The sequence below is a fragment of the Neofelis nebulosa genome, chromosome 15 (genome assembly GCF_028018385.1).
Source record: "Neofelis nebulosa isolate mNeoNeb1 chromosome 15, mNeoNeb1.pri, whole genome shotgun sequence".
In the NCBI taxonomy this organism is placed as follows: Eukaryota; Metazoa; Chordata; class Mammalia; order Carnivora; family Felidae; genus Neofelis; species Neofelis nebulosa.
In genome coordinates this window covers 24,943,533-24,971,285 of record NC_080796.1, presented here as the reverse complement: position 1 = coordinate 24,971,285, position 27,753 = coordinate 24,943,533, and the positions used below count along the sequence as shown (strand labels likewise).

General features: G+C 42.8%; 1 protein-coding gene across 3 annotated transcripts in view; it reads right to left on the bottom strand.

Moving 5' to 3' along the window:
• Window positions 1-27,753, bottom strand: part of PAPPA2 (pappalysin 2) — a 271,960-nt gene that overhangs the window by 82,788 nt on the left and 161,419 nt on the right. For all 3 annotated transcript variants that reach the window (XM_058700089.1, XM_058700088.1, XM_058700090.1), the window contains exons 13-14: window positions 20,014-20,149; window positions 19,599-19,815 (exon numbers count right to left, since the gene is read on the bottom strand). In XM_058700089.1, coding sequence (XP_058556072.1) covers window positions 19,599-19,815; window positions 20,014-20,149 — 353 coding nt within the window. The remainder of the gene's footprint in view (window positions 1-19,598; window positions 19,816-20,013; window positions 20,150-27,753) is intronic.

Sequence of the window (27,753 nt, the reverse complement as noted above, 5' to 3'; positions counted from 1 at the left end):
GAGGGCATGGCCCCATACTGTCTGACTTTGGATCCTGGATCCGCCACTTACTACCTGTGTGCTTTGGTTGAGTTATTCATTCCCCAGTGTTTCAGCTCCTTCCCTCATAAGAGGAGGATCATAAAGGCACATATCCCACAGGGTGTTATGGTTCCCAGGCTAAATCCCCTTACTGCTCCACTGCTGATGGCCCAAGTCCCACCCTCAGTGGCTTGTTTTCTGTTAGCAATCCATAATTTTGGTTTTCCCATTTCTGTACCTTTGCTCAAACTGTCGAGATTTCTAAAAGGACTTTCTTCTCCAAGAAGTCCCTTCAGGCATTTTCCTCCTGTGAACCTCCCAGGGAAATTTTAAAAATAATTTCCCTCTAACACTCCTATTACTCTATCCTATATTATAGTCATGTACGCATCTGCTTATTCTTTAATTTTTCCATCCTTGGATCTACAAGGCAATTAGGATCTGAGTATCTCCTAAGTGCTCAAACTCCCAACGAGATTATGACCTTCTCAAAGACAAATTCCGACTCTGACCCATTTTTATATTCACCATATACCTTGCGGTAGCAAACACAATAAAAGCTGGCTGACTTAAATGTGTTCGCACAGCAAAGTCAGTCAATGGCTACTAAAATGGGTAATTTGTTAAATTTTCAAATGACAGACGGGAATCCGAAACACAAAAGTATTATCATCAAACAGTCATTCAACCATCTTGCCCCTATTCATTCATTCACCAATCAACATCTACTGCACACTTACTGTTGGCAAGGTATTCATTTGAGTACCGGGGGTACAATAAGTATCATGCCCCGAAGGAAATCATAGTCTAGTTGAGGTGACCAACTCGATATTTTCCTATATTTTCTTGTTCATGATGTTGTTGTCAGTGGTGTCAAATATTATTAGTTGAAAGGATACTGTGACTCTCATCATCGTTAATTTGCTCTACCTAGAATTCTGTTATGGTCAATGGTCCTAGAATTCTGTTAACAGCCAATGACTTTATTAAAAAGCGGGAAAATACAAGAAAGTGAAAAATTAGTCACTGAATATGCACATACCACCTCGAAATAAATGAGAATTGATTTTAAAAGCACTAATCCAAGGGGTGCCTGGGTGGCTCAGTCGGTTGAGTGTCATCTGGCTCTTGGTTTCAGCTCAGGTCATGATCTCATGGTTCATGAGTTCGAGCCCCACATCAGGCTCTGTGCTGACAGCATGGAGCCTGCTTGGGATTCTCTCTCTCCCTCTCTCTGCCCTTCCCCTGCCCATGCTGTCTCTCTCTCTCTCAAAATAAATAAATAAAACTTAAAAACCAAAAAAGCACTAATCCAAAAAGGATGGATTTGATCTGAATATGCAAAAGTTGCTGCCTCTTATCTTGTACCCCTAGGATTTAAGTCATATGTCAGTGACATTCTTTATCTATGCTTATTAGGTATAGGATAGAGGTATTAGAGTTGAGTGGTATGAAAGAAACTTTTTTAATCCTCTGAGTCCTGAGCATTCCCTTCAGTGGTATGGTTTCCCTCAGATTTCATTCCACGGAGCGTGGTGGAGGGAGGAATATATGAATTAGGGGGTAGGGACTGTTAACTCTCAACATAAATTCCCCCAAATCCAGTGCTGATAATTGGGTATGCAGTACAGGAAATAAATCTTTGTCCCCGAGTCTTTATTGACCTCTCTGGATGAGGGATCTGAAACCTGACCATCCTCCATGGGATGAGATCAATACACCTCATTAGTGATGCTACAGAGCTCCAAGTTTCATAGATGCTGCTGCATTCCTTGATGTCCACAAGAAAGTAATATTTCTTCAGCCTGGTAAACAGAGAGTACTAGAAAACAGAGTCATTAACAGTTCTGGTTCCTGTCAGCTTGTTGCCAGGAAATTAATGTGAAATAGCACGTGCTGTTTGTCACTGACTCCAGCCAATTAATTAATCCATGTCATCGTTGAGGACAAATGCGTGCCGAGATAAGACACAGAGCAAATACTCTGAATGAGCCTCCTTCTGTCAAGATGGGGTTCCGTTCACCGCTGTTGCTAGGCTACCAGTGTAAGAAGTCCTTCCAGCACTGGCAGCAAAGGAGGAAGAGTGAGACGGAAGAGGGGAGCACAGAAGAGGGGGAAAGTGTGGCATGAAATAAGACCAAGAAAAAAAAAAGGCACCAAACCCAGACCTGTTTATGAAGTGAGAAATGGTTTTAGGGCAGCTGCTGCAAATTCCTTCACTAGCTTACATTTCCATTTGCTTCCTTTTTAAGGAATTTGTTTTACGAGGACGGTGTTTGTCAGGTCGTTAGCTTCTGATGGCATCTGGTACCAATTGTAGAATTCTCTCCCCTGCACCCCAACCCCCCCCCCTCCTTTCGTGTTTCTCTTCCACGGCAAACACTGCTTTTCCGAGTGGAGCTGCGTCCTCCATTTTCCCGCCCTCCCCATACCTTCTCCTTTCCACCTAGCACTACACGAGCTCTCCTCTCAGAAGGATAATGCTAAGAGTCAAAACGGTTTGTCTTAAAACTTCCTAGGAGCTTTCTTCTTCTGGTCTTTGGACAAATGCTAACGAAAGTGGCAGGGGCGAAATCTTACAATGCCCCAGAGAGGTGGGAAGTTAGGTGTTTATCTTGGTTTGACACACAAGGAAAATTAAGCTGCTCAGGAGACTGGCCAGGGGCCACACAGCGAGTCAGAGGAAAACCCTCGGGCTGGAGCTCAGAGCCCTGGCTCTCTGGCCAGCCTAGACCACGAGGCCATCTCCCAGGGGGATGCGGCTGCTCTCCTGTTGCCTTCTTCTGAATTCAGGAGCTAGCAGCATTGGCCAGGGAGAGCCAAGAAGCTCCTCACTTCAGCAGGGCAGTCAGGGGCAAATATAGAATATTCCATGGTCCATCTTAGCTTCCAGACGTTTTCTTTTTAAATGACAGCAAATCAAGTTGTCAATATTTGTCCAGCTGCCGCCATCTGCGAGATGACCTGCTTTGCATGTTTCCTCCTTTGGCAACAGCTCCTCAGCCTTCCACCCATTTTTTCCAGATCTTTCCCCATACCCCATCACAATGTGTTCTCAGGTAAGGATATGATGAGCCCACCCAGATGTGATTCACAGGTACTTCCACATTAACAGGAGATAAAGTTTTAAGTCAAAGGGACGAGTTTTTCATGATGGAATTTTAAGTCGATAGGCCCTTAAAAATCATACTTTCTAGATGACCACCTACCCATAACTCTAGCTTTGTTTTTTTGTCTCTCCATTTCTCTGATAAGCCTTCACTCTCTCCCTTCTGGTCCTCACTCCCCAAGGTCATTGTGTTGGAGCATTTTAAAAAATGCTTTCAGGGGTGCCTGGGTGGCGCAGTCGGTTAAGCGTCCGACTTCAGCCAGGTCACGATCTCGCGGTCCGTGAGTTCGAGCCCCGCGTCAGGCTCTGGGCTGATGGCTCGGAGCCTGGAGCCTGTTTCCGATTCTGTGTCTCCCTCTCTCTCTGCCCCTCCCCCGTTCATGCTCTGTCTCTCTCTGTCCCAAAAATAAATAAAAAACGTTGAAAAAAAAATTAAAAAAAAAAAAATGCTTTCAGGGGCGCCTGTGTGGCTCAGACGGTTAAGCGGCCGACTTCGGCTCAGGTCATGATCTCGCGGTCCGTGGGTTCGAGCCCCGCGTCGGGCTCTGTGCTGACAGCTTAGAGCCTGGAGCCTGTTTCAGATTCTGTGTCTCCCTCTTTCTCTGACCCTCCCCTGTTCATGCTCTCTCTCTCTGTCTCAAAAATAAATAAATGTTAAAAAAAAATTTTTTTTTTAAATGCTTTCAGTGAGGAATCCCTGTACAAAATGTACCTTTACTCTGGGCTATCTTCCTCTTGTACGTAACCTGCTCGTGGGCACCCAGGCGCAATCCTAATACCATCCTACTGCAGTGATGTGGGTGCTTCCTTTGTTGGTTGGGTCTGTGAGTGACACCCGTACCTGAGAAACTTCTGTCAGCAGTTTCGTGAAGGAGCGGCCCGCAGGAGGCAGGCCTCAATCGTGGTTGTACATCCGGCTCGTTTGAGCAGCTTTCAAAACACAGATACCCAGGCTTTGTCCTCTGGAGATTTTGATTCTCAAGGCTTGTGGTGGCATTTTAGCATCTGTGACTTTATAAGTTGCGCAGCGTTTGCTGCTCACCAGGAACGAAAACCGGCGCCACAAAGGTCTGGTATGTGTAACCCGAATGATATGTCAGTAAATTCCAGAAGTCAAGACTATAACATAACAAGGCCAATTCCAGAAGGAGAACCTGGTCCCACTGCTTGATTATTACATGTCAATGTATTAAGTACATATTGTCGTGTAGAAGCCATAAGATAGATCAAAAGTATGCAACACTTTTCCTGTTCTGAAGAAGCTTTCAATATAGCTGATGAGAGAATAATAAAATCATGTGTTACTGATTATAAATTCAAGGCTGTTTCAGAGAAAGTTTTATCATTGCATATGATTTGACCTCAGTGAAGGACTAGAATTTGGAAAGGCGAAAGAGATATTCTGGAAAGTTACCTCCAATGCTTGACAAACAGAACACAGGCAAGGTAGCACTCTCAGTGCTTTGACAAAATCTCCATTTCCTACCGACCACTGAGAGCTGCAGAAAATTCATTATATGTGGGTCTCCCAAGTTATAACTAACAAATTTAGAGAACCTTTAGTGAAAGGAGCCCACATCCATATTTGAAGACAGACTTACAGGCAAGTTCCCAAAGCCTGGTTCTGCCTCGTAGTGAGTGGTTGGTGAGGAACAGGGTAAGGCCGACCCCAGAAAGCAGACATCATTCTCTGCAGAGGGAGCACACAGACCCCACACAGGGTACACCACGAGCTGTCCCCCAGGCTATGCCAAATCAGGCACCTCTTTTTAGTTTTACATTTCTTGAGGCCACTAGAAGGAAGTTGGCCTAGTTTCCAGCCAGGGTCCACATTTGGGATGCTGGGTAGTTACTGACAAATGGGTGAAGTCCTGGCTTTTCTGCCCACAGCTTTGGTCCAAGGATCCCCTAAGGGTCTGAGCCACCATGGAGGAATTTCACCAGACTGCAACAATACTCCAGACTCAATAAGAGTGGACAGTGAAACCTTGCTTCTCCCGTGTGAGGCCTAATGGAAATTATGTGCTAAAGACCCCATTTGCTTAAGCGTGAATTTTGGGGGGCTTGGGAGTGACTTTTAACAATGATCTTGGAGGAACCATAGCTTGTTAAAAGTAAAACGGACCTTAAACATAATTCAACTCAAATTCCTCGTTTTAGAGATGAGGAAAATGAGCCCGAAAGAAACGATGGGGTATTCCAGAACACTAAGACTACAATATAACAACAAAGACACATTTAATTAAGCTTTGGCTCAAACTCAAAATCAGAATGACATCAGCTCATGGACTCTTCTCAAGTCAACATCCCACCCTCCCGTAAGCAGCCAGAAAAAGCTGACCACAATTTGATATCTGGAATCTAGGTTAGTTTAGGAGAAACTGTCTGGCATCTGTAACACACGTTTGACAAACAGCATGGTGTAATGGAGAAAGTAGGAGATCAAGGCCAATGTGACCTGGGTTCAGGTCTTGGCTTGCCCCTGCTTACCTCTAGGACCTTGGGTAAGTCTCTTAACTGCTCTGGCCCTCTGTCTGCAAATTTGTAAAATGATGGGTTTGAACTAGGTTCTCTTAAAGGTCCCTTCCAGCTCTAACATGATATTTAATTTCCTAGATGAGGTGATGGTGGTATTGGGGTGGGAGTACAGAAAACCCATGAATGGGCAGGATGTGGTAAAGAACAAGAAAGAGTTTCTGACCATCTTTCTTGCCCAGTGTACGTTTTTGCTTAATGTCCCAACTTTTCAGTTGCTTAGTTAAACAAAACATTGCAATTCATTTATCCAAGAAGTACCACCATTGACCAAACAGCAATCCCAGTGGTTTCTGCAGAAACAGCTCTTTTAAGGTTAAATAGTAAAGAGGATCAGATTTCTCGCCATTCCCCTACTGTGTTTTATTGATTCTTATTGAAATAAGAGGCTGTGGGCTAAGAAGGAATGTATGCTCCGGATTTGCCAGCAGATAGAAGTGCAATGTACAGAATGGAGAGTGGACTGGAAGGGACAGAGTCCTCATTAATCTTGCCTCCACCAACAACAAAACCAAATAATAATAATAGCATCTGTCCTTAGAGAGCTTTGCTGTTTCTCCAAACCAATACAAAAAGATACTGTCTCTACTCTGGCTGCCCATTCTACCTCCTCGTCACTCTGGCTCCATGTTTCTCTTTGTAGGACAGGAACAAGCATAAATGTCAAGTATATTTCCATCAGCCATCTTGGGCAAAACAGTGCTAGTGCTTTGAGGGGGCTTTTCCTCAAGTACAATACCAACTAGGAAGGGAAAATTAATTCAAGTTCTTCTCCTCTGAAGATTCTCATCTGAGAGGAAACAGAGATCTTGATAGTAATTGTTTCTTCCCTCGTGACAGAGAAATGATGAATTACTGCACTAAGCAGACTTCTTCCATTCCTGTATTTTGAAGAAAGCAGAGGTTCCCCTGCCTCTCTATTGAAGGTTCTGCCCCAAAGTTGGCCTTTTGGGAAAGGTCCATCTCTTCCTAGAATGTGACCTATTTGTAAGTTCAGGACTGGACTCTGGTGACCCCAGTACCGGGTAATTTGCTTCACTCATTTCTAATTCTGGGCACAGTTTTTTACCATGCCTGGCTGTAACACTAGAAGTCCCATCCAAATGCCCCCTGTCCTTCTAAAGAGAAACAGATTTACTTCACGCAGCCAAAAGCGCTCCCTTTCAAAATCCCTGCCTCACCAAGTTTCAGAACCCGTGATTTTAATGTAGATTATAAAATATGTGGAATACCAAAGGAAGAGTCAAAACAATTGTTGGCTAATTAGTAGAGGATATGCTTCCCTAGCATTGCATCAGGGAAACAGAATCACCCATCAGAAATAACAACAACATGGGGTGCCTGGGTGGCTCAGTCGGTTAAGCATCCAACTCTCGATCTCGGCTCAGGTCACGATCTCACAGTTCATGGGTCTGAGCCCTGCATCAGGCTCTGTGCTGGCAGCGTGAGCCTGCTTGGGATTCTGTCTCTCCCTCTCTCTGCCCCTTCCCCACCTGTACTCTTGAAAGAAAGAAAGAAAGAAAGAAAGAAAGAAAGAAAGAAAGAAAGAAAGAAAGAAAGAAAGAAAGAAAGAAAGAAAAACATATGTGTGTGTGAATTATAAAAACATAAATTTTATATATATATATATATATATATATATATATATATACACACACACACACACATACACATATGTATGTATATATTTCCAGTTTTCAAAGGCAGTAACCATCTCCACGGGGGGCAGTTCCTAACAAGGAGTGATCACTGGAGCCCCCAAATGATTGTACTGTGGACTCTTGTCCTACCAACCCTTCATCCCTGGGTACCAATGAAACTATTAATCTGGGGGTGACCCTTCCCCAGCCACACTCATAGGCCCAGCCCGAGGACTTGTGAAACACATGTAGTCAAGTGAGGGAGCAGCACAGTCCTGCGAATGAAGATTAGTGGGCATGAGTTTCATTCCACATCATTCCTAGAACAGTTCCTACAAGGCAGGAAGAAGGGGTAGCATGACTTCTCTGTGGCTATTCATAAGCTGTGTAAACTGAGGTCTTGAGGATTTGCGAGCCAGCACCTTGAATGAGTGTCAAATTCACACATAAAAGTTAAACAGGTGTTTAACCAACTCCAATATAGTGGCCGGGGCGGGGGGCGGAGGGTGTGCAGATTCCCACACTGGGATGCCGGTAGGACGTCTGAAAATTTAACTCAATCCTGACACTACCTGCCCAGAGAAAGCATCAGATGCCACAAGTTAAGAAATCAGTCCCACTCAGGCACCAATCACAAACGCAAGTTGTTACCTATACAGTAAAACCTTGGTTTGCGAGCATAATTTGTTTGGGAAACATGCTTGTAATCCAAAGCACTTGTGTATCAAAACAAGTATCAAGAACCATGGACTCAGCTGTGCTCATGCGATGTTCAGCATCACGTACTACTCATATTGCAAGACATCACTTGTTCATCAAGTTACAATTTATTAGAAATGTTTGCTTGTCTTGTGGAATACTCACAGAACAAGTTACTCACAATCCAAGGCTTTACTGTACTTCTGACTGACTGGCTATAAATCAGAGGTTCAAACCTCCTCCTCAGGTTTGATTAATTTGCTAGAGCTGTTCATAGAACTCAGAGAAACATTTTACTTACTGATTACCAGTTTATTATATATAAAGTAATAAATACAACTCAGGAATAGCCGGAAGGAGAGATACATAGGACAAGGCATGGGGAAAGGACATGGAGCTTCCATGCCCTCTCCAGGAGTGCCACCCTCCCCAGTCTCCATGAGTTCACCAACCCAGATGCTCTCAGAACACAGCCTTTTGGAATTTTATGGAGGCTTCATTACATAGGCTTGGTTGATTGATTGAACCTTCAGCCCTTTCCCACTCTCCAGAGGTCAGAGGGAAAGACTGAAAGTTCTAACCCTCTAATCATGTGTTTGGCTTCACAGACAACCAGCCCCATCCTGAAGTGTTTTTCCAAAAGTCACCTCATTCACATAACAAAAGACACCTTTATCACTCTCAACACTTAAGAAATTCCAAGGGTTTGGGAGCTGTGAGCCAGGAACTGTGGACTAAGACCAAATACCATAATAACGCAGAAGTAGAACATAAAACACGTGCTGGGCCCCTTTGGGAATCTCCCTCTCTCCCTTGGCTTCCTTTCCCCAGAAAGTTTCTGGACTCCCCAACAGAAGCTTCACGTTGTTCCCATCATCTCATAATCCGGGGATTTGTCAGTCCTTGGTTGACATCAGATTTGGAACGTTACTCCCTTCTGTTCTTTTCTTCCTCCTAGCTCTCCCACGCCTTGCAATGTCCCCGGTTTGTGTGCTTATAGAGAAATGAAGGCCCAAAGAAGGGAAGGGACTGTCCTAAAATCAGGTGATGAAACTGATGATGTAGCCAACAGCAGGAGACAGGGGTCTGGACGTTGGGCTTGCTGCCACTTCAATCCCAGACTTCCTCTGCCTCCATGGTTAGAGCTACACAGAACCAGACACGGCCTGAGAGTCATTCCAACCAGAACTTATGGTCAAATCCGTCAACAGTGTCTGTCTACTTGGCAGGCTGGCAAAATGACAGAATCCTGAAAATATTGGTTTGTTTTTATTTTCTGTGCTCTCTCCACCAGCTGCTATGAATATAGACCATAAGGACAGGGCCAGCCCTGAGCAAAATTGAGAAGCAGGTGACATTTTAAACTCAACGCTCTTTGCAGAGCCACTTTTTCTATTTTCCATACTGCCCCAAGCTTCTAGATGCCTACCCTAAGTTGCATTTCAGCAGGGCCCTGGTCTGTTTTTGAATTGTCAAGGTCCATAAGAGAATGGTTCTGCTATAAAAAATTGATAACAGCTTACAACACTTCTACTTCTATTAAATAGCTGTTTACTATTTTAAAGAGACCTTTGGAGATCACCAAGACTTGAAGAAAATATTTCCTAATGGTGGAATTTCAGACACCATGATAAGACATGGAGGAGTCATTATTTCAAAATTATTGTTTTGAAACTAGCCTATTCCTTAGAGGTAGACCCCAAGTCTTCGGAAGTTGTTTGTGCCTATTCCTAACTTTTGACCAAAAGCTGCTACCTAACCAGTTCTAAGACCACATCCCACCAAGAATCATCTCAGACAAGGTAATATTTTAATAAACGCTTTCTAGGAGAGTCTAGCCATGCACCCATCAACACTTAAATGAGACTAAGTCCACGACCTTTTCATTTTTCCTCTATAACCCCTGAGAACAAATAGTCAAAGAGACTCAAACAGCTGACTATGCCTCCCAAAGCAGACTACTGTTGACGAGGCCATCTGTCATTGGCCAGAAGAATCAGAACCCTCACCAGTGGATTCTCCTCGTTTCCTCTTATTTTATGGACAAATCATTCCGGGAAAATGAAGTTAGGCAAGAAACCTAGGGAACAATTGAGCAGCTGTAATTCTTTCTTTGCTTAAGAAACAAAAACAGATTCAGTGTTAATTTGCTAAACTGCTTTGGGGAAGAAGATAATCAAAAGAGTAGAAATGCAGTACATATTTCATTTCTATAGTGCCTTTCCCAGCAAGAGAGAACACTTCCCATCATCCTGGAATATTAAAAGCAACCCCTCTGCTACAAACAAAAGATGAGGAGCCAATGCAAATGTTCTAACCTGTAGCCCCTAGAGAAAGAAAGAAAGGAGCTCTTCACTTTGTGAAGCTATCAAAAGCGAGGGGAGATCTGAATGCTCCACATAGAAATAAGCAGGCAAAGGAGAGGCCCGGCAGGTTTACAGAGGCCCAATCCAGGCAGAGGAGGAAGGGAAAAGGTTGGCATTTCAAATCTGAGCTCCAAATAACTGAAGCACAATAGGAATCGGTAAAGCAGCAGCAATGAGGGTTCCAGGGAATAATGAAGCATGAAGCAGAATGACGGATAATAGAGATGGAATGATCCTATTACCAAGGCCAAGCTCACAAACTGATTACAGCGGGGATGGAATGCCAAGGCACTGAGCTGTGCTCTGGCTGCGTGCCCCTGGACTGGGGCTTGGAGGCCTTGTAATCTAGACCCAGATCTACCCAGAATCTACAGAATAACCAAGGAGAAATATTTTGACACCTGAGTCCCAACATCTCCCAAATGGAAAACACAGACGCTTCCTTCCAGAACTTCTCTGGGGATTTTAAAGTCATAAAAGTGAAGTTTGGGGCGCCTGGGTGGCTCAATCGGTGGAAAGTTCTGACTTCGGCTCAGGTCATGATCTCGCGGTTCGTGGGCTTGGGCCCGCATCAGGCTCTGTGCTGACAGCTCGGAGCCTGGAGCCTGCTTCGGATTCTGTGTCTCCCTCTCTCTCCGCCCCTCCCCCACTTGTGCTCTGTCTCTCAAAAATAAATACATGTAAGAAAAAATTAAAGTCATAAAAGTGAAGTTCTATGGAAAAGTTGCTCTCTTTTCTACCACATCCCTCCACCCCCAACCAGAATTCCATGTCTATAGTGAATTTTCCAAGGACAACAGAGGGTGATCCAGAAATCTTCTGTACTTGACTCACTGATGCAAGCTCTCTCTTCTCGGCAACACCTCTATCTTCTCAAGAATAACTTTCTAAGGCCAAAGCCATCTTTTTTTGTCACAGCACGAGGGTTTCATTGAAAGGGAAGTCAAAAGAGACGAGGTAACTAGGGTAAGTCAGCCTGAGATAGCATTAGCCCCTCATGTTACCAAAGTTCATAAGTTGCAGACAGGAAATTAGGGATAACTAATTGATTTTTCTCCCTGGATTATTCAGTTTTGCAGCCCCAGCTTCAGGAAACAGAATCTGTACAGACTGCCAGAGACAACAGAGTTGACTAAACTAGTACACATGTCCATAAATTTGCAGGTGTTATGCATCCTGAGACCTTCCCAACCAAACCAGATACACATTGTTCTGTGATTACTCATTTTTAAAAGCTTACTTATTTATTTTGAGAGAGAGAGAAAGAGAGAGGCAGACAGAGAGAGAGAGAGAGAGAGAGAGAGAGAGAGAGAGAGAGAAAGAGCTAGCTAGCTCATGTGTGTGGGCGGGGCAGAGAGAGAGAGAATCCCAAGCAGGCTCCACACTGCTGGAGCAAGAGCCCAATGCAGGGGTTGAAATCACAAACCATGAGACCAAGACCTGAGCCAAAATCAAGAGTCAGATGCTCAACCAACTGAGCTATCCAGGTGCCCCATGGGATTACCCAATTTTAAAATCACCCGATCGTCTTCTTTACACAAGCATGGTTGACAAAATGTGGCAGGTATGTTAATTATGTATATGTGTATTTTTACATTAAGTATAGGAGAGTCAGAGGCTGAACTCCAACACATATCCACAATAACAGCCTAATCGCAAATGTTTTAATGCAAAAGGTAAATTCTAAGAGTTGTTGCTTTGAATATAGACTCATACAAGAGCACAGTACGTGTGTTCATTACGTTTTCTTGACTCAGACTTTATGTGTTCATGCTTAGTTTGCTCTAAGTAAATAGAGAAAATGCAGATTTATGCAGAAAAAAGAAAGAAAGAAGAAAAAACCTGGGGATGACAGTGCTCTTTACAAAAATATTTTTTACTTAAAAAATAGTACCCTTTTGAATGGCCCAATCATTTAAAAAGTTAAATCATTTTAAAATTTAGTTATATAATCAATACACATGAACCTTTTCCAAACAATTGTCTTGCATAAAGTGAAATACACACACACACACACACACACACACACTCACACACACTTACAATATATATATAACCACGTTTTACTAGACCAAAATTGCTAAAACAATGAACTCTCAATTATATAACATTATGAAAAGAATCAGAATATAGATTTTTAAAACTTTAATGAATAATAATTCCAGTTGAGCCATGGAGAAGACGGCCTCGAAGGTGGCTTAGGCTTATAATAAGGGAAAATGACTTGGGAATAGATACGGATGGATGTGGATTGCTGATAAAATGGATGTGGTGTAACTAGATAATGGACAATCGAGGGGACATCCTCTGGTAAGAGGGTTGCTTAGATAATCCATCTACCAAGACAGGGGAATTTCTATGAGAAGACCTTGCTCTTAGAATCACTGCTCTTCCCTTGTGTTTTTTTCCCAAGTATAGTTTGAGGGAGGGTAGCAGGGTTTCTTGGATGATAGTAAGACATGGGTATATTTCTGAAACAGTTTTCCATTTGTATAATAGAACTTTCCTTTACTAAAAACCAATTACTTAGATTCTAGTCTTAGTTTTGCTAATCTCAAATAAGGTGAATTGGGACTAAGACTCTGAGTCTTAGTTTCCTCAACTGAAAAATGATTCCTGGCACATTGTAGGCACTTAATAATAAGTGTTTTTGAATAATGAATAATCCATCTCTTTCTGTACACAGACATACATGCACACGCGCGCGCGCGCGCACACACACACACACACACACACACACCATACAGAAGAAGTGGTTTTACAAATCAATGTATGTAAAACTTTTCAAAAACTTTCTTCTACTTGAGGAAAAATACAACAATGCATCCACAACGTGTATGCTTACACTTACACACATATCTACTCTATTAGACCTAAATTGTCACACGAATCTACTTTCAGTTATCCACAACAATAAAAAGGATCAAAGCATGACTATATATAGTTAACAAGAAAAAATGAGCATGAGAACAAGAGACAGAAGAAAGAACTCAGGTTTCTACAAGGACATTCATTTGAAAAGATTAATATCCCATTCAATTTTAGATTAGAATACTTGGCATTGATAAGCTATAGTTTAAGGTAAACCTCAGAACCCACTACAATTTTATATTTATGAATATCTATTACTTGTTTTCCATCTCAATCAGAATGTGTATTTATACTGAATAAGTTAATGAGGTATTTATACTTCATGTTTGCCTTGGACTTAAGAGAAGTTCAAAACATTAAAAAAAGAAAATATGCATTTTTAGTTAGGTCAATCTATTTAGAAGTTATATTGAAATGTGGTCTGAGGACTCAAGCCAGGGACTTAAAGGAAATCTTAACTGGAACAGAAAAGGCAAAGAGTACAAAGGGATTTCTTCTGGGTTATCTGACAAGAATTTTCCTGCCGCTTTGTGATACTAGAGATTCACCGTGCTCTTTTGCCAGTTAGTGTGATGTCATGCTTTCCCAGTAGATGTTAACTGGAGAGACTTGGAGGAAGAAGGGGCTTTTCTTCTTGGTTTCTACGCGCTTTCCTCTCCCAGCTTCTGCTGCACTTGATGTCTGACAGAGCGTCAATCCAATGGTGCTCACCACATAACGAGTTTCCGCTACACCCTGCACGTCTCCGCAAGTTTCGCCAGCACCCTAGAGCAGCTTTCCAGCAAGTCTCAAAGGTACCCCAGTGACTGACTTCGCAGAACATTTCACCAATGCCCAGCGGATGACTTCCCAAAAAGTTTCAGCAGTTACCCAATGGCAGCTTCCTAGAAGCCCCAACAGGGACCCAGTAGGAGCTTCCTAATAAGCTTTGATCAGCACCCCAGTGGATGGCTTCCTGATTGCTGGTCCAGCCCACAAAACCTCAGCAAACTTCCCTGCCATCCAGTGTGCTATCTCTGCGCCCTCCCTAATGAGATCCAAATCACAGCCTGAGGTGGGGAGACTTCCACATTTGTTCCTTCCTCCGATACTTTTCCCTTGTCCCTAAATGGAATAGTTGCTTCCTTTACCCACCATTCTTCTAGTCATTAGGGACCTCTTTACCCCCAAGTAGCTAATCCTTTGTAGTTAATAATTATTTATATTAAACTTCCCCTATTCTAATTACTATGTCCTGACTGGACCCTGACTGGCATACAATGGAACTATAAATGGTACCAGGAGATAGATTCACAAAGGTAGGATTTGGGGATCGGTTTGGTTGTACCTACGGACTTGAGTATGTGAAGCTCCTTATCAATGAGAAATGGGATGCTGGCAATCCATAATACACAGTAGGATACTTAACAAGCATTACCTTTGGTCAAGGGTGATGAAGAGCCAACCTGAAATAAGTACCCTGGGAGCCCAAGTGGCTGCGATACTTGATGGAAGCTGTTCTCTACACCACATGTCATGTCATAGCAGCAAAAGAGAAGAAAAGCACACTGAAAGCGGGAAGCCAACCCCTTCCTCCTGCACTGTCTCTCCATAACCCTCTCCTGACAAAACTGAATGTTGCATTAGCCAACAAAGGATAAATATTAATGAAATCCTATTCTAGCATTACACATTCACATGCTGCGAGTGGATTTAGAGCTGGGAAGCAACAAAGTACTAGCGGCACACCTTGTAGAAGGAAGAATGGAGACAAACAAACATGAGAAGTGGTGTAGAAGCCACCATGGGTGGTGCTCCTGCCCGGGGCTACGTGGTGCGACAGACTCCGATGGATCATTCCCGGTTAATCTCACAAGAATGCTATGAGGTCATTTTTCCCGGCTTCCCACTTAAATTCTGACAATACAGAAAAAAATATGAAAACTCTTATCAATATCAAAAACCAAGACTGACAGCTGGAATCTGTGTGGATTCCCTCCTGATTCCAAAATGTATTGGAGTTGAATTGAGAAACATCACTGGAAGCCAAAGCATGCATTTTTTTTTTCCTAAAAAAAAGCAAATAAGGAATAGAGCCATACGAAAAGAAGAGAGGGAAAGGGTCATTCTTTCTTCATTCTCTGGCTTCTCCTGAGACCGGAAAACTGGGCACTGCTTTTCAGGGGTCATAAATCTGTTCTTTATCCATCGGTCCTCATCAGCCTTTCCTGACTTCAAGACATCAGGTCAGGAAGGATAAGGGTCTTGGTCCAGTGAGATGGGAGAGAGTGGGGGTTGGGGGAGAGCCACTGGCAAAGGCCATGGAATCCCAGAAGATAAATGTTCCAAAGGTAAAAACACTGCAGGGTCCTAAGGCTTCTAGAGGCTTGGGGACCATGAAATAAATTTTCAGAATAAACTGCCATGCAGCAATCTGCCCTGGGCTCATTGGCAGTGAAGACAGAGAAATGTTAAAAATAAAAGAAATGCCAATATTTATCAAATAAATATAAACAAATGGAAAGCAGGAATGGAAATTTAAATTCCAGACAAAGTAGAATACAAAGCCAAAGGCATTTAATGGGGCAAAAGGGTTGGCACAAGGTATGATCTTAATAAAGATAAAAGAGTCACAAGCTGCTATGCACAGAATTCTGTAACATCAAATTATGAAAAATCCAGAACTGCTTGAAATACAAGGAAAAGTTACGGAAGCACAGTTATTTGGGAGATTACACTGCAACCTTTTATAAAGAAGGTAGATGGAAAAATCAATTAAGAGGGAAAGCGCAAATGTTGCAAAGAGAGGAGCGGTCAGAAGTTTCAACCATTGTAATCAGCCAGGCCCTGGAGAAGACGACCAAGGTCATCTTCAGAAGATTCAACACTGGGGGATCTGACGAATCTACTGCCATCTGGAGGGGCAGAGAAGTTACAATCAATGTTTCCATTATATTTTGTTCATGTAACTGGAAGAATAAAATTCTGTTGTAGGAGAAAACACACACCCATCAGCAATTCTTGTCTATCTGTAAATTCTTCTAGAATTGATTATGTGAATTTCCAAAGTAGAATACAAGAGTCCTGATTAAATTAGAGTCCAGATTTCTGGAAGCAAATCCACTCATTTAGGCCAAGTAACCTATTAGTGCCTGGATTATATCTGGGGCACACTCCAATTCCCAATGCATTAATCACAAAAGTGGTTCCCACTGCCTAAAGCCATCAACCCGATCTTGGGATGGTTGGGGGGTCTGCCTGATTGATTCTCCAACTCATGGGATGCTGTGGCAGGTTACGCAGGACCTCTCCCTAAAGTGACCAGAGCTAGAAACAGCCAGAGAGTAGGAGTGAATTGAGCTCTTAGGGAGCACTAGTGGCCAAAACCAAGAATACTAAACTTGGTTTTTCAGACTAATGGTTCATTACCAGTAGACTAAGCCCAAAGGGTCATAAATTGGGAAGCCATCACAGCAAAACAAGAAACAAGATGAAGAGACAGATCAAAGCTAAAGGGTCCAAGGTGAGAATCATGAAGATCACTGGAGCGCCAGACAAGTTTATTCGCCTTCAGCTGAGATTCTGTGGGGCAGTCAGGCTGGTTTAAGGATGCAGAACTATAGGAGGGAGAGGCCACTGGTCATTAATGGTTAAATACGAAATGGACAACACATCCTCTACTGCCAGGCATCTGTCAGCTCTCCCTTGCCCATTTTAGTATTAATGGAATTCAGGTCATAAGGGGTAAGAATGAAGTAGCCAGGAATCCCTCTCACTATGCCCAGAATTTGAGGGTTTCATATTATGATCTATCCACATCTACAGTTGGGATTGATATAAAGAAACAAAAATACTCCTATTCTTTGAGAGTATATATAGAGATTAGGATTTTAAATCTGTTCACAAAGAAAATATATGAAATCTTTCAGGTTCCCTGCGTATCAAAATTTACTATGTTGCACTGATTTGCTGGCTAGGAGGGAAAGCCAATTTGCATGGCTCCTGTCAGTCACATGTGGTTTGGAAATGCTTCTGCATTCCAGATACACTCTGTGTAAACTGGAGAATCATATCCTATTTCTACTGGTTTGCATGCATGCATATAAAACTTGTTTTTCCCCACAGTGCCAAATGAAAATAAGTGAACTAGCAGCAGTGATCACAATTAATCAACTTCTTTGTCAGAACTTCACAGCCATGATGGTGAGGGAAATTCTTGTCCCTTGAGTCTAGAGAGGCTGACTTCTACCACTTTTTTTGGTTTGCTTGTTCGGTTCTGTTCCATACAACATTTAGAGATAAAATCTGTTACTATCATTCAACGCAGTTTCTGATACCTACTATGTGCCAGGCTCTCTGCTAGGTGCCGAAAGACACCACATGGAATTTCCACTAGAGAGAGCTCGGAGCTTAGTGGAAAAGAACAAGTAAATAAATAGTCACCACCCAGCGTGAGAGCTGTTTCGGTAGAGAGTGGGTTGTGTACAATGCCCTACGGAGACAGGCAAGGAGTCTGCCAAGATTGCACAGAAGAAGGTGAATCCTGACGATGAAGTATGAGTTGAAGAGGAGAAGGGCTGGAAGGCATTCAAGAAAGTAGGGAACATAATGTGCAAAGGCATGAAGCTCCTCAAGAACACATGTTTCAGGGACCTGAAAGAAATTCTGTATGGCTTGAGGCCAGAGGTAGAGCCAATAGAGGAGATACTTTGAAAACACATAGGAGAGAGGCAAGAATTCTGGTAAACAACGGTATTTTAATAGTCTGTATTCCTGTGTTAATATGTGAAGACGTTTGCTCAGTGAGACTACTTAAGAGTTGCACATGAGCTAACGTCACAACGTCCATCATCCAGACTCTAACCCTTATTGCTTCTCTCTTTCTAGCATTTACAACAATACCTGCACACAGTTAGTATTCAATTAACATAAACCACCATTACTGGATGTGGTAGATGGCCTCTAAGATGGCCCCTAGTGATTCATGCCCTGATGATGCAAAGCCTTCCCCTTGAGTACAGGCTGGGCTTACTGACTCACATCTAATAAAAAGAATATGCCAGAAGGAATGGATTTTCACTTCCACCATTATGTTATAAAAAGACTCTGGCTTCCCTTTGGGGTGGTCTCCTATGTACTCATCCCCCATGGCCGCTTTCTCTCTCAGATCATTAGTTGTTGTGTCAGAGTATACTCTGGCAGCTTATGAGGAAGCCCACATGGTAAGGAACTGAGCCACACCTATGTGAGCATGCCTACCGCTAGGGCCTATGTGACTGTGCTTGGATGCAGATCTTCTGAGGCCTGCCAATCACCACATGAGCGAGCCTGGAAGCGAAATCTCCAGCTCCTCTTGGGCTTTAGGTTACTGTATCTTTGGCCAACAGCTTGATGGCAAACTCGTAAAGGACTCTAAGCCAGAGGCACTCAACTAAGTCGCATCCAAATTCCTCCCACTAGAAACTGTGATAGACCACTAAATTTTACTATGATGTGCTAAATAGCAAAAGATAACTGGTATATTACACCCTAATGTCCACTGCTATTCCCTAATCAAAGCTGGGTTTCTGGTATACCTAGGTGGGGCACAGTAGTATCAGAGCTCCTCCTTGGTGATGGAGCATTGCCTGCAACCCCAGCTTTTGTGACTAGGATCCCAATCACCTGACTCCTTGAGGGAATGAGCTCTATTACCTAGAGTCCCACTCAACTGATGAGACCACTCATAGAATGAACCCGGCCCAACTGCAGCACAGATTATTGTCTGGCATGCTCTCTCCCACCTTCGGGCCACCCTTGGGCACACCAACATTATAAAAGTATAGTCCCTCTGCTAGCTGAGGCAGAGAGTTCAGGAAACCTCTTGTAAATGACGACAATCACAGATGTCCACAGAAAGACCCATGTAGATAACATAGTCCTGATTTCCGTATGTAACTCTAATTGATTATATGACATGCTTTGAAAACTAATTGTTCAACTTGCTGCATACGCTGTCCAGGTGGGAACAAGTGGAAAAATATACATTGCTTAGGGAACATTGAGTTTTTGGCAGAAAATTTTTGGCAGTTTATATAACAATGTTGATGTGAAGGCAGCGGTTTTATATGTAAAAAAGATTTTAAGACCTTGTAAAGATGTTAAATATTTACATAAAAAATTATGCTCAGCTAAGAAAAGAAGAGCAAAATGCGAAAACCAAGTGTGCCTTCCATAAATTGTTCTTTACTTGTTTCTTATGTGTTTTTAGTAGTTTTTAGACCCACTTTTTAGTGATTAAGCACCCACTGAAAACAAAATCATATGTATGGAAATGATAGTAGTATTTCACAGCCACAAGAAAAAGAAAGACAAAAAGGAAGAAAGGGGACTTTGTACCTCTGTCCCTGATGATTTTGTCCCTCATGCTCTAGGATGCAGTTAGTGAGAGTTGATGAACTTATGTGGGAGGATGTCCTTAGAGCCACCGCTGAGATGCCCACCAATGGGGATGAGAAATTCAGCAGCACTGAGGAGGTACGGTGGGAGAGGACATTCGGGTGATGGCTCACATTGATAACCAGCGGGTTATGCTGGCATGACAGTTCATAGGTTCCTGAAGAGAAATAAGATGAATGATATTGTAGCCACCCATACAGCACTGTGTTTCCATATCTAGCATTCATTTTTATCTTCTCGATAGCTGTGTACTCCAGGCAGGGTCCCGGACAATGTAAGGGACGGAAGCCTAGTTGACTCCAGGGTCTACTGGCTTATCCCCTAGCAGCCCTAAAGGGACCATTGTCAGACTCACCAAGAGAGTGGTTGTTCCCACTGACATCAGTCAGGTGAACAGTCACTGTTGGCCGCCGATGTTCTCCAAGTACCGGGCCATCAGATGTCAAGAAAATGAAAATTGTCGTGGCCACTCCTGGTCTACTGAAACACACCTAGGCATAAGCACACATAGGTATAAGCCATTATTTCCAGAGGGGTATCGAGGAATGTGTCACATTACTTTTACATTTCCTCAGTTCACCGTTTATAAAGCAAGAGCTCCCTTCTCCTTTACCTATGAGAAAAATACGGAGTAGGCACAGAAAGATATCCAGGTTCACACTAGAAATCAACATTAGGTGAAAAAAGATTAACTTGCGGCTACTGAACTTGCCATCTTTTTCTGAGATTTTTGACTTCAACTGTTCCTTTTTCACTTGGGCCTGTCTTTCTTTAAATTTCTCAAAAAGATCACTGAAAGGCACCATTGCTGGAGACAATAAATCACTGCACAAAGAGCCAATACCACATCTCCAAAGTGGGAGAAGTGGACAAGACTCACCAAGCTAATATACTGCTGTGAACTGGCCTAGCTCCAAACATAGTTCTTCCTTCCCCATCACCCTGTCTTCCCCCTAAACTTCTTATCCGAACGTCTCACTTAGCATGCAAACTATGACCTTAGAGGCTACTGTGGAGTCTATGGTTTCTAAGACTAGAAGCTGACGAACTGTCTGTTCTGACGAAGTTTTGCTGGTGCCCCAAGCGTATATGCCCAACTCTACCCATGGCTGAAAAATAAGCCAACACCGAGGCCTAGGATATTCATTTATTTATAAAGAATATTCCTAGATGGTTAGGCTGATTAACAATATAACTGTCTTCCAAAGTAAACTATGGGAGTTTCGTCCATGAAAATCCTTTAATCAAAAAAGAAAACACCTTAGAGTTCGGGGGATGACCGGGAAGGCTTATTTTCCACGTTGAAATTATTTGATGCAGCAATTCCAGTTTTGCTTTATGTCCTTTAGCTCAATATTATGCTGAATTTCTATTGATCGTAAATCCCTACCTTGCCTGGTATTCCATGATGGCTACATCACTAGATTCTGGTGCTGGACCTTACAGTGTTCTGTGTGCATTTCTGTAGCTTTTTATCTGGTTCCAAGGGCAATGAAGCTCCAGGACAACTGTCCTCAGGGTAAAAGCAAGGTGTATCCACTGGTGGGGACCTACCTCTTCTAAAAATGGGGAGGAGGAGAGTAAAACATGTTTTCCATTTTACCAAGAATTCTTCCTTGTGTGCAGGCTGATTTTTCCCGAGTCTTGCTGGTGTGTTTATAGAGTGTCCGTTTGCACTGCTGGCTCAATTAGGGTGATTTTATGATTTGCAGTGGTCAGTGCAACACAGCTCTCCCTTCTTCCTCTCCTCCTTTGAGGCAAAGACCAGCCACACTCTCTTTTTACAGTGTCTTTTCCCCCTTCTCATTTCCCCTCTTTGAAGTAATAAATATTCCTTTATAACTTAAGAAACATCCAGACCCATAGGTTAGAGCTTGCAATACGAGGTCCTTTGTCCCTGGCTGGATGAGGGCGAGACATGAAACATACCATAAGGTAACCAAGAGCCTAACGCAAAGCCCTCAACTTCAGCGGCAAAGGACATCAAAGTCCCTTGGGAACTCCCACAACCTCTTCCTTTTCCTACACCACAAAAGAGACCTGAGTACTGGAAAAAAGTTCTGGGTTGTTTCCTGAGCCAGGAACAGACGGAGTCCAAACAAGTACTTGGTGGCTTTACCTCTGTAGGCCTCAGACTGGAAGAGTGGGGTGGGTTCAAGAAGGAACAGTGGCGCTCAGTCTTCCCACCTTCTGTTGGGCCCCAAAATAGACACCACCCACCTGAAACTAATTAGTTGGGGCAGGTCTCATGGTGTGGATTTCTCTGTCCTGAGGGCCCATGCCCAAAACCTCCAACTCATTTTGCATCTCCTGGCAATGTGCCTCCTTGCTCTAAGGGTCTTTGAACCAAATCACTTTGAACCTTACAGCCTGCTCCTGGTGGCAGTGTCTCTGTGCTGTGATTTGTGGGAAGGGCTATGCCAGGATTTCTAGGCCATGGCTTAAGTAGGAAACCACAGGTAAGACTTACAAAGGAGACACAGGCACAGGAATGTTGGGATACACAAAGCAAAAAGAGACAAGGGTTTGATCGGAGTACAAGACACTGAATCTGAGGCATTTTCTCTCCCAGTGACACAGGAGAGGTAACCGAACTTTGTTTTCATCTGAATACCGAATATGCCCCACAGCAGCCACTAGACGTGAAGAAAGTATGAACTCTCCTACAACTATTGGAGCCTCTAAAGCAGAGACCGGCTTGAATGTGCACATACGCGCATACCTACCAACCTGAGCCAGGATGAAAAGACCCAAGTAAGTTCACCATTCTGGAGAGAGGGGTGCCAGGCAGAAACTTCAGTGACTCTTAGCTCCATCTTTACTAGCTGGTTAAATCCAAGCAGTCCATCTCTCCCCTCTGAGCCTAAAGTTCCTCTTTTGCACATCCCAAACACAGACTTACTACCTGTCTCGTGAGGCTATTATAAGGATTAGACTGTGGCTCTCATCTAGTTAAGAACTCAATGTTCATAAATTAATTCATGAAATAATTCTTATTTCCAAAGAGAAGTGTGTTTTATTTTGTTGATACTTCAGAAAGATGAGAGTAAAGAATAAAATTTCAAAATTAAACATACACCTATATATTTTGGTGCACGGGGAATTATGCTTTTCCAAAATCTGCCGGCTGAAAAATTTCACATATGCTATTTTAAATTGGCACATGTAGAAATGTGAATTGGTATTCCAGGTTCTACTTCTATAGACACTGGTGATATCCAAGGCTTTTGATACAAAATATATCTCTATAAATGGAATCCATGAAAAATACATCATATATATATATATATATATATATATATATATATATATATATATCTTTCAATAGACTTTTCAAAAATTCAGTTCAATATGTGTTTATCAAAAACCTACTTTGCTGTGTACACATGTAGACAAAGAAACTTCTAAAATTGACAGTATAATTAGAATAGTAAAGGTGTATTCCTTACTTAAAGATGATGACTTCCATTGAAGCATACTTAACATACAGTGTTACATTAGTTTCAAACATACAACACATGATTGAACAACGCCACCCATTACTCAGTGCTCACAATACATTAGTCATTATCTGTCACCAAACGACATTTCACAATCTTATTGACTATATTCCCTATGCTGTACTTTTCATCGCTGTGACTTATTTGTTTTGTAACTGGAAGTTTATGCCTCTTAATCCACTTTATCTTCACCCATCCACCCACCACCCCTCCGGCAGCCACCTGTTCTCTGTATTGAAGAGTCTGGTTTTTTAGTTTCCCTCCTTTTTTCCTTTGCTTCTTTATTTGTTTTGTGGAATTTCTTAAATTCCACATACGGTATTTGTCTTTCTCTGACTGGCTTATTTCCCCTAGCATTAAACCCATTAGGTCCGCCCATGTTGTTGCAAAGGCAAGATCTCATTCTCTTTTATGGGTGAGATATATTCCATTGTATTTATATACCACATCTTCTTTATCCATTCATCTATCCATGGACACTTGGGATGCTTCCATATCTTGGCTATTTTAAATAATGCTGCAATGAACATAGGGGCGCATATATCTTTTCAAATTAGTATTTTCTTTGAGAAAATACCCATTAGTGGAATTACTGGATTGTATGATGTTTCTGTTTTTAATTTTTTGAGGGACCTCCATACTGTTTTCCACAGTGGCTGCATCAACTTGCATTCCCACCGAGAGCGTACGAGGTTTCCTTTTTCTCCACATCCTTGCCAATACTTGTTATTTGTCTTTTTGATTCTAGCCATTCTGACAAGCATAAAGTGATACCTTATTGTGTTTTTGATTTGCCTCTCCTTGATGATGGGTGATGTTAAGCACCAAAGATGATATTTAAAAAAAAAAAATTTAATGTTTACTTGTTTTTGAGAAAGTGAGAGAAACAGAGCGTGAGTGGGGAAGAGGCAGAAAGAGAGGGAGACACAGAATTCGAAGCAGGATCCGGGCTCTGAGCTGTCAGCACAGAGCCCGACATGGGGCTCGAACTCACTCATGAGCTGTGTGATCGTGACCTGAGCCGAAGTCAGCTGCCCAACCAACTGAGCCACCCAGGCGCCCCAAAGATATTTTTAAAAGTTGCTTTTCCCACAGCTAAATCACAGCTATTTTAATATAGTATTATAGTCCACACTATTTTCACTTCATACAAAATCCATAATGAGTTGTATGTTCCTAGATATAAAAGCTAGGTAGTGGCTGGAACAGGTACGTGGGCAACATGAAGTTCTACTTGTTCTACCCCTGTGCCACTTTTGCCACTATGGTGGGACACTTCTTTAATCACCACACCAAATGCATTATGTGAACAGCTTCCCCTTCAGGATAAAGGGTACCAGATAGTTCACCTCCTGGAGAACTATCCAGATCTAAAATGAGCACCAGGCACACCCCAAGAGAAAAATCCAAGACGCTAAGAGGTCAAGGGGATTATTAGCTTCATCCGTAATACTGTATTATTCATTTTAGCAAGGAGATTGCATTCTTGTATTACATTAGCAATATAAGATTAATTTGAACTTAGCTCTTATGAAGAAAAACTAGAGCTAGATGTCAGAAAGGAGGCAGAATCTTTTAGAAAAGCAAGGGATTCTCAGGACTGAAGGAATGGTGTTCAAGATAGAGGGACTGCCAGTGAAATGAGCTCAGTGAATCCATTGCAAAATGCTCTGAACTAGAGAAACAGATTGGAGAGACAGACAGACAGATACTGACTCGCATACAGACATGGAAAACCAGTCCACCACACTCAATGGCTTTTTCATCCAAAGCCTTCACATTAATTACTGGATCTAACTTCTGGCCACTGGTGAAGGGTAAGATTGAAAGAATGTTCCGTAGTGAAGAACTGTTTGGGCTTAAGAAACCCCTCTTCAATCTGCCTACTGGGTACAGACACACTCAGTAATACTCCCAAGCCAAGCATTTCGACTTCCAGGTCATCCTTTGTGGTGGTCACTGGATAGCAGACCCTGAAACTATACCACAAACTTGAAAAGAATCTTCGCTGAGGTTTTTAAATGCTTTTGGTTAGTTACTGGGTTGTTATTTTTTCTGCGCCTTTCCTTTTCACTCCTCTATGGCACATCCTGATTCCAGAGAGACAGGGGAGGCCCTTGAACAGGACACTACATTCTCTTTGTATAGCACTTTACAGCGTTCCAAGTATGCTCACATGCTTTGCTGGAGCCTCCATAAAGTTCCTGGGGTTTTTATTCCTATTGGAGATTTTTGTACTATAATCCCCAGTATACAAAAAGTCATATCATAGAAGTGGAAAGTAGGTTTTGAGGAGGTTAAGTGATTGCCTCTAGCTAAAGTCTAGAGAGGTAGGAATTTGGGTTTCCCCACCTTCAAGTTCTGTATTCTTTTGACTACCCAATGCTTCTTAATTTGGGGTGAGCAGGAAGTCACAAACTCGTAATAAAATTTGTTGACACTCGTCAACAAAAATGGGGAAAACATCATTTTCCCTCAAAATGAAGCCACACAAACACTTAGGCATAAAAGTTTCCCACAATTTGGGAAATTCCCACAATTTCTGAAAGCTACGAGAACCCTTTAAAAGCTATTTGTAGTCCAATTAGGGGTCAACAGAAATCATATTAAGAATGCTTGCACTATTGGTGTGCCTGGGTGGCTCAGTTGGTTAAGCGTCCAACTTCGGCTCGGGTCATGATCTCACGGTTCGTGGGTTCAATCCCCGCATCAGGCTCTGTGCTGATGGCTCACAGCCTGGAGTCTACTTCAGATTCTGTGTCTCCCTCTCTCTCTGCCCCTCCCCACCCACACTCACACTTCTTCTCTCCTCTCTCTCTCTCTCTCTCTCTCTCTCTCTCTCTCTCTCAGATAAATAAACATTATAAATTTTTTTTTAAATATTTTTAAGTGCTTATTTATTTTTGAGAGAGACAGAGACAGAACGTGAGTGGGTTAGGGGCAGAAAGAGAGGGAGACACAGAATTCGAAGCTGGCTCCAGGCTCCGAGCTGTCAGCACAGAGCCCAATGTGGGACTTGAACCCACAAGCTGTGAGATCATGACCCGAGCCGAAGTCGGTCACTCAACCGACTGAGCTACCCGGGCACCCCTATAAAAATTTTTTTTAATAAATAGATAAAAAGTGCTTGCACTATTGGTTGAACCATATGCCTTTTTTGTAGATGAAAAATTATCAAATGTTGGCAATTTCATATGGCCCACCCTAATAATATTGCTACCTTTGTAGACTTAAGAAATTTGATGGGGCAGAGAGATTAATTCTCACAGTTTCAGGGGATCTTACCTGACATCCAAATCTAACAGAGGAAGGGAGGCTGTGAGGCAACTAGCATCTTGCCACTGACCTGTCTCAGTAGTCTCCATACGTGACAATGTGAGTCAGAATGGGAAACAGTTTTGAACCTGGTTTGACTTCCTTCCCACATCCAAGCCTGTCTCCCTTGCTTTGGTCAAAACTCAGCTGATATCCTATGTTATATTCCTTCATAGTACAAGTACGGCTATAAACACTATGGGCTTATGTGATTCTCTTTTTGGAAGAGTGAAGTCAAGTTGTCATTTTGGGAAATGAAGAGGGAGCACCATTATGACCCCCCACCAGCCAGGGGGAGACATTTGGAAATGTGTGACTCGGCAAGTCAATGGAAGGACTCAGATCAGAATCAGCTTGTTGTCTCCCTTCCTTCTAACAGCATTTCCTCATCTGTGATTTTAGACACCAGGGCTAAGTCTGCAGAGACTCTGTGTTAGAAGAGCCCGTGCAACCCAGAAGGGGGCTCAGAAAGAGGGAAACCAAATCTGTGTTGGACACTGCGGTGTGGGGGTCCACTGTGAAATCTGGGAGACACTGTGAGACCACCTCCTTCATGACGGAGCACTCAACCCATGGCAAAGTCTCCTTCTGGAAACTGCCCTCCAAGGAAGAACGACCCCAGAAGCTCATGGCACTCTTCTGGGGAGGCTGGAGAGGGAAGAAACCCACGTCCAGTGGCCTTTTGATAGGAGTGAGTGGTGTACAGGTAGGAGAACTCTGAGGGCCATCCAGCTCCATGTGGGATGCCAACGCTGTCACACGGCCGTCTCACAGCCCTCCTCTCTCAGTACTTTCTAGTTCTTTCACTCCCCCAACAAGTGTTGATCTTAGGAAAAGTTCTCGATAAACTTGCGTCAAATCTTCGCCTCAGACTCTGAATCCTGGGGACACTCCACACAAGACAAACTGAGAATGAGGGAAGGTGTTATGGAATGCAGATGGAGAAGCTTCTCTTGGGAACAAGAATGTGTAAGTGAGGGAATGAAGGAGCGCACTCCGGAGCCAGGCAAGCCTCCCCACACCCCGTTGAGAAAGATCGCCATCCCAATTACTCATGTCACCTCGAGTCAGATAAGATGTTGTGTCAAGGGTGTGAAAAAGCTTCCGTGTCAAATCAATGCAAAGTTACAGAAGTAGCAATCAGACAGGAAAGTGGGAAATGGGTGCTTTTCCTTCTGGGGAGAAACTGTTGAGCCACTGGGAAATGAAGTTCCTCTTTCAGTGCACCAGGCTAGTCTCTGGTGGAAATGAAAATCGTGTTATACGTAGTCACCTTTGTT